We start from the raw sequence: 8,535 nt of genomic DNA on the forward strand, positions 1-8,535 counted from the left end.
TTTGTATGTATGTCTGTATGCCTATAAAGTCGTTAACAGATGTAATTTTTTGTTTTTGTTTTTTTTTTCTCTGTTCGGGGGTATGACTGGCTCTATGATTTCTATGCGTTTACGCCAGACACGCACACACACACTGACAAAAATAGTTCCTAAACCTAATATACTATATCATGTGGTGTTCAACTAACTTCTAACTTCGGCTATTTGTTGTTGTATTAATTTCGGGATTATATAGTTGATCCATTGCGATCGCTACATTTAACGTATCATGTGTAACTTCCAACGTAATACAAAATAGGCTATAATTCTCAGGGCAATGAAAATGCCAATCAGCGCCACAGCATCAATCCAATATTCCGCCTTATCCATGGACATTTCCTCTAAGAATTTCTTCGGACTACGGAAGTGACAATACATGGCATCACACTGCAGTTTGGCACGATCCATGCCGTAAATTGAGACCATGGCTCCTAAAATAAATTTAAAATTAATTAAAAAATAAAAATGTTGATTTTTAACCTCTACTCACCCTCAAATCCATAACGAACATAACTGACATAGGTGACCCACTGTAAATAGCCCGGTATTGTATCGAAGTTAACAAAGAAACCCGAAAAGAGTATGGTCGGTATAGTGGTGACAGGCCCCAGAAAAACACCGGCCTCTATGTTCATACCGGCACCAATGAGCAGGCCCAACGATTGGGCCACCAACGACGTTAGTACACATATAACAACAAACATGGTTACCCTTTGCGGTTCCATGGGCTGGGATGTTAGATAATACACTACGATGACATAGACGCTAGAGAACATTATCTGGAAATAAAATGCAGAAAAATGATTAATTGGGGATTCTATAAAAAAATATTTTCCAAAGGCGTGGATTATTTTAAAATTTATTTTTTAACTATGAAAATCGGTCCATATTTAGATATAGCTCCTATATATATTTTCGTCCGATTTAATGTAAATGGTGTACCAAATTCCCTATATGTATTTTGATTTGTACGAAATTTGGCACAGCCTACTGAATTAAGCCTAAAGTGATGTGTGACAAGTTTCCTGAACATCGGTCCAGATTTAGATATAGCACCCATATATAGTTTCGTCCGATTTTATGTAAATGATACACCAACGTCTCTATATATCTTTCGATTTACACGAAATTTAGCATAAGGTACTGAATTAGGTCTAGAATGATGTGTGTTAAGTTTCGTGAAAATCGGTTCAGATTTAGATATAGCTACCATATATAGTTTCGTCCGATTTTATGTAAATTGTGTACCAAAGCTCCTATATGTCAATCGATTTCCACGAAATTTTGCATAGCGTACTCAATAATGTCAAGAATGATGTGTGCTGAGTTTCGTGAAAATCGGTTCATAATTAGATATAGCTCCCATATATAGTTGTCCGATTTCAAGTAAATGGTGCAACAAAGTCCCTATATATCATTCGATTTGCACGAAATTTAGCATAGCGTAATGAATTAAGTCTAGAGTGATGTGTGCTGAGTTTCGTGAAAATCGGTTCATAATTAGATATAGGTCTCATATATATATTTTCGTTCGATTTTAAGTAAATGGTGCAACAAAGTCCCTATATATCATTCGATTTGCATGAAATATGGCACAGTTTTTTTTTGAGTTTAGTGAAAATCGGTTCAGATTTAGATATAGCTCCCACATATATATATTCGACCGATTTAATGTAAATGGTGTATCAAAGTCCCTATATATCTTTCGATTTGTACGAAATTTGGCACAGTGTACTGAATTAGGTCTAGAATGATGTGTGTTAAGTTTCGTGAAAATCGGTATAGATTTAGATATAGCTCCCATATATATTTTCGTCCGATTTAAGGTAAATGTTGTACCAAAGTCCCTATATATCTTTCGACTTGCACGAAATTTTTTCCCGACTTTAAGTAAATGATGCACCAAGAACTGAAAATGTGGCCGATATTCTGTGACAAATTTCGATGAAATCGGCTTGGATTTCGATATAGCTTTTATAAATATTTTCGTCCGATTTTATGTAAAAATGCGACGTCTGTTAGGATTCATCTGATGAAGATACCCAAAGTGCTGAAGGGAATCATATAGTCGGCCCCGTCCGACTTAACTACTTTCCTTACTGGTTTAAAATTAAAATAAGCATTCAATTCTAAATTTCGTTTCGTCTTACCTGAAAGGGTAAATCAGCCATTGTCTTAGCAAAATAAAAAGCCTTAAGTGAATACCAATAATTTAAATGCTCTCGAACAAACACCGACATTTCTGTGGGGACTGTAATTAAAGAAACAACATTTGTTTTCAAAATTATAAATTCCAATTTCAAAATAAATAATATCACCCCCCACTCTTCCCCCTTCTGTACTTACATGTCAATATTGTGGGCATCATTGCTGTAAACATGGTAAATAGTGTGGTAAAAAATATACAACCGGCATTACTCATCACCTTCGAAGCCTCATTGCCGACATCATAGTAGATCATGCCAATAATGGCACCCACAATTATGTGCGACGCCAAACGCATATGGGTCAGCATACGATCACGCATAATCGTGACAAAGGAACGTTTGAGCAATATCCAAAATTGTGTCCAACCACTGGTGGGAAAACCGGATTTATTCGGCATAGCTATGACACTTTCGTGGGAGTCCAGGAGTGAGGTTGTACAACCGGCACCGGAATTGCCTCCTCCGCCACCACCGTTGCCGGCACTACCACCACCTCCAGCACCATTGGAACCGGTGACATTTGTGGTGGCATTGGTACTCTGACCTCCTTTGGAACTATAACTACAGCTATCCTCCCCGGTGTGCTCACCACTGTTGCGTGTCGGCATATTGATAACGGAACAATCGGACTGTTGACTTTCTTGGGTTTCTAGTTTCGGTGGTTTTAGTATGCCTGATGAGTTCAGTTCCAATTCAGCCGCCGACGAGGGTTCATCCAATTTGGATTTTTCATCGGCCAGCACAACAGTGGTGGTATTGGTAACAACTCCCGCATTGCCTCCATTGGCTGCCGCTCCCGCCGTCGCACCATTACCCTTGGCAATGTCATTGGTAATATCCTTGGTTATATCGAGACCGTAATTCTTTTGGCTATATTTCTTGCAGACCCCACTCTTGACGGCCGCCACCAATTTCGGTACACATTCACCATATTCGCCACTGGCCACTTCTAACACATAATCTGCCGGATTGTGATACGAAGGGCAATCATAGCCCAGTGATGATAAAAATGGCACCAATGCCCTCACCCTACCCTCATACATACACTGACCCTCGGCCAACATATACAAATGATCGAATTTCTCAAATAGCCTGGCGGACGGTTGATGTATTGTGCAGACAATGGTACGGCCACCACGTGCCAGTGACTTCAACAGCGATATCAATTGGAAGCACGTCGAACTGTCCAAGCCCGATGTGGGCTCATCGAAAAACATAACGGGTGGATTGTTGACCAACTCCAAGGCAATCGACAGCCGTTTTCGTTGTCCTCCGGAGAGATTACAAGTCTTGGTATTGCTTGATTCGATAAGACCGATAGTTTCGAGAATTTCATCGACTACAACTTTTTTGGCAGCCAAATTCATATTTTTGCCCAATTTGAGATTAGCGGAGACCATCATGGCCTCGCGCACCGACAAATTGGCAATTAACACATCGTCCTGCATAATGTAACAGGAGAGTTTACGGAAACGTCGCAGATTACGTTCTTTGCCGTTGATAAGCACCGAGCCGCTAAGTTGAGATGTTCTGAAAAGAGAAGAGAGAGGCGTTATTACAAATATTTTTTTCAGAATATTTTTTCATGATATAACAGAGGCTTGGAGTTTTACAGAATATATTTTTAAGATCCAACTGAAAATAATTTTTAAGAATATTTTTTCAATGTCCAACAGAAGCGTGGATTTTTTAAAGAATATTTTTTCAAGGTCCAGTAGAAGCGTGGAATTTTTAAAGAATATTTTTCAAGGTCCAACTGAGGCGTGGATTTATTAAAGAATATTTTTCAAGGTCCAACTGAGGCGTGGATTTATTAAAGAATATTTTTCAAGGGCCAACTGAGGCGTGGATTTTTTAAAGAATATTTTTCAAGGGCCAACTGAGGCGTGGATTTTTTAAAGAATATTTGTCAAGGTCCAGTAGAAGCGTGGATTTTTTAAAGAATATTTTTCACGGTGCATTAGAAGCGTGGATTTTTTAAAGAATATTTTTCAAGGTCCAGTAGAAGCGTGGATTTTTTAAAGAATATTTTTCAAGGACCAGTAGAAGCGTGGATTTTTTAAACAATATTTGTCAAGGTCCAGTAGAAGCGTGGATTTTTTAAAGAATATTTTTCACGGTGCATTAGAAGCGTGGATTTTTTAAAGAATATTTTTCAAGGTCCAGTAGAAGCGTGGATTTTTTAAAGAATATTTTTCAAGGACCAGTAGAAGCGTGGATTTTTTAAAGAATATTTTTCAAGGTCCAGTAGAGGCGTGGATTTTTTAAAGAATATTTTTCAAGGTCCAGTAGAAGCGTGGATTTTTTTAAAGAATATTTTTCAAGGTCCAGTAAAAGCGTGGATTTTTTAAAGAATATTTTTCAAGGTCCAGTAGAAGCGTGGATTTTTTTAAAGAATATTTTTCAAGGTCCAGTAAAAGCGTGGATTTTTTAAAGAATATTTTTCAAGGTCCAGTAGAAGCGTGGATTTTTTAAAGAATATTTGTCAAGGTCCAGTAGAAGCGTGGATTTTTTAAAGAATATTTTTCAAGGTCCAGTAGAAGCGCGGATTTTTTAAAGAATATTTTTCAAGGTCCAGGTCATGATCTAACGGAGATATAGATCTTTCAAGAATATTTTTCAAGGTCCAGGTCATGATCTAACAGAGGTGTAGATCTTTCAAGAATATTTTTCAAGGTCCAGGCCATGATCTAACAGAGATGTAGATCTTTCAAGAATATTTTTCAAGGTCCAGTAGAAGCGTGGGTTTTTTAAAGAATATGTGTAGATTTTTCAAGAATATTTGTATGCCACAATCCTGACACAATTTATTCTGAAGTTAATTTATTGTCCTACCTATTAAAGGACATATGTTTCGGATATATATCTGCACACATACATTCAACATTTATCAGTTATGGAGAATGAACAAAAACAGAAACAAATTTCAATACGAAAAATCCCTGTCAAGCTAAAGTCTTAATGAAGGAAATGCCATAACAACACCTCAAACACCAAAGTGGCAAAAACAATTTTTGCTGTCATTCCGATTCTGACATTCTGATGTACATCCTGAAATATCCAGCCAAACATTCAGACGTATATGTACATACATATAGATTTTTTGTTATCCTGTTAAAAGGAGAGGAAAAATCTGTTAAATGATATTCGTTCAATACGGGAAGTGGCAGGAAAATGCCGGAGCATCACAGACACATACACACATAACGACGAAAATCTATAATGCAGACAAAACGGAAATTTCAGGAAAAGATAAAATTGAAAAGCATTTTCTTTTTTTTTGGCGTACATACAGCTTTGTATGTATTTGTGGATGTGTGTGGATGGACATATAGGGAAAGAAAATATTGATGAACATTTTTGTAAAACACATGTGAAGGTATTGTGAATATTAAGATATAATGATCAATGCATAAGGGAAAACATGTGAATGCACAATGCATTTATCGTATAAAGGCAGGATCCACGTTTTATAAAATAAATCAGTCATGGAAAATTTAAAAGTGGAAATAATACGTAGGAAGACTTTAAAATACGAAGATTGGTTTCACTGCATTTTTAATTGCTTATAGCAATGTACCGAATATTGTGGTTACCATTATCTTGGGGCTATTCCGGGAACCGATATTTAAAAAAAATTAGTAGCTGTTTTGACACACAAGGAGATTCTCCTAAAATATAAAGTTGCAGAGCCTTTGGTTAAAAAACGTTCCCAAAATTCACTAATTTAAAATGTTGACCAATATTGAAAATTTTTGTTAGAGGTATTAGGTTGGGGAGAGAGAAATCCATTATGTTTCGTCAGATGGTGGTAATGATAGATTTCTCGTAAAGTATCGGTCAAACAATTTCAGATTTATGCTCGTTGGAAGGGTGACATTTTGCAGAAAAAAAATATTTTGCTATTAGATAACATTTCTGACAAAGTACCATCACCGAATCAGTTATTCAGGGATCCTTTAACAATATCGTTGCTAATTTAAACTTGATTTATATTAAAAAAATACGTATTTGTAAGGGTGGAAGTTTTAGGAAGAAATGTTGTTAGAAGCATGGAATTATGGGTCTTGACTATTTATTGGATTCCCCGCTAGGGTCTACCATATCTAAAATAATTAAATTTTTAGAATGCCAATAATCGTGAAATTTTGTACACACATTTGTAGAGGGGCTATCGGAATCTAGGGAGAGAGGAGGGGAGGGGGATTCTAACAGATTCTAAAAACAAACAGTATAACGATATTTATTGGACAGATGTTTGCCTACCTTCTCAGTCTCAAACTTGAGAAGCGTAGCTTAAAAAATAAATTTAATTATACCCTACACAACTATATTGTCATAATGCCGCGTTTATAATGCCGCGAAATATTGGTCCTAAACCTACCTTTAAGTTTATTTCAACTTGCTGAGTCGATCTAAACATTTGTTTCCGTCCGTTTGTCCATTATAATTTGTAAAGAGGCTGCAGTTATGGACCAATCGTTACGAAATTTTGCATGTAGGATGGGTTTTGGTAATGATCGGTAAATATTTAGGGCATGAAATGGACAAAAACTTTATTTTTGGCTGCTTTTCTGTTCGCTTTAGAGGCCACAATGATGATTTCAAAATTGATACCAATTATATTGTTGTATGTACTCGGATGTGGGAGTTATACATAAATATTTATAGTTATAGTTATGTTATTATATTTTTTAGTATTACTATTATCCCACCAGAGTGCGGAATTGTCACGCTGACCGCTTTGAAATTTGACATGAAGATTTTCGTTGAGTAGCGTTCAGCTACTATTTCAAAGCGTTCAGCGCTATATTTCCGCCCTGCAGTGAAATGTTCCATGAGATTCCAGTTATGGTCGAGGACAGCGCCTAAAATGTTAGGTGATGATCAGAAAAATTTTTCGGATGAAGTGGACCGAAAAGTTAATTATTTGTACTTTTCGAGTCGAAAGCCGAACATCACAACACAACCCACGGTGTAGGGAATATGGACAAGTAATTAGAGTTGCTGTACTGATTATTAGTAACATTTGCTGACCTCTAGCCAGTCAAAAGTGTTCGAATATCGCGAAATATTGCCCAATCTCAGAATATAGATCCACAGAAATTAGATTTTCATGGAAGTTGTGTAGGGTATCGTATGGTCGGCCCCGTCCGACTATACTGCTCCGCTCACTGGTTTTCAAATATTGTTTTCCCGGTTTAATTGATAATCATCTAAAAGCCGTTGTAAATGTTAGTAATAGGTTACTAAATAATATATGAATACGTAAGCACCTGTAAATATTTAAGTGTAACTCCCGCATTCGAGTACCTACGACAATATAATTGGTATCAATTTAAAGGTCAACCACTCCTCTTGGATATACTATAAATTTCTCGGGTCTATGTCCTTAAATGGTAAATATATACGCTATAGAATACAAATTTTGTAATTTTTCACACAAAAGTTAGGGTCCATTTGACCCGCTAAATATTGGCCGATCTTTATCAAAACAGGAACGCTTATTCTTTGGCCCGATCCCCTTCTCCATGCGAAAATTCGCGATGTTTGCGGCCTCAGGAGCGACCAGAATAACCGACAAAAATTTAGTATTTGGTCCATTTCATCCCCTAAATATTAACCGATCTTTTACAAAAACAATAGGGGTCTTCATGGGCCAGAACCCATCCTACATGCAAAATTTCGTGAAGATTGGTCCATAACTGTGGCCTGTATCGTGTTTACAAATTATAATGGACAGACGGACGGACGGAAACACATGTCTAGATCGACTCAGCTAGTCGAGACGTTCGGTATACTTAAAGCTGGGTTTAGGACCAATATTTCGCGGCGTTACAAACTTTTGGAGCTGTACAAAGCTGTAATGCCCTGACAACATAGTTGTGTAGGGTATAAATATGCCAAGATTAGAAAGCGGAGTTGTTGACATAAAATCGGCCAAGAGGGGGCAAATATGGCGAAATATTTCCCAGGCTCAGAATATAGAACCGCAGAAAGTTAGATTTTCGTGGTAGTTGTGTAGGGTATCACTGGGTTTTTCAATGTCATCGACCAATGCCAACGTATCGTGGACTTTTCATTAAACCATCCCAACCTCGTTACTCTTGATGGCATTAACGCTAGTTTTGGACATACAGACAATCTCCCAGACCTAATTGAGGAAATCGACTGCTTCCGTATCATCCAAGAAAGTATCTTGACCAATCTCTGGGATTATTCGCCTTTGATGGACGAGTAAGATGCCACGGATACCATTGTGTTCAACACAACGGAAATCAAAAAATCA

General features: G+C 37.1%; 1 protein-coding gene across 1 annotated transcript; it reads right to left on the bottom strand.

Annotated features, from left to right (window-relative positions):
- Positions 1-258: 258 nt before the first annotated feature.
- On the bottom strand, positions 259-3,776 carry LOC133336777 (ATP-binding cassette sub-family G member 1-like; the record flags this gene model as incomplete). Its single annotated transcript, XM_061545058.1, has 4 exons — positions 259-470; positions 530-818; positions 2,190-2,290; positions 2,386-3,776. Coding segments are annotated over 4 exons (1,993 nt in total), but the record flags the coding sequence as incomplete, so codon positions are not given.
- Between the last annotated feature and the right edge of the window lie 4,759 nt (positions 3,777-8,535).

Source organism: Musca vetustissima, unplaced genomic scaffold (assembly GCF_032173495.1).
Source record: "Musca vetustissima isolate MV318-11 ecotype Yass unplaced genomic scaffold, APGP_CSIRO_Mvet_v1 utg40450, whole genome shotgun sequence".
NCBI lineage: Eukaryota > Metazoa > Arthropoda > Insecta > Diptera > Muscidae > Musca > Musca vetustissima.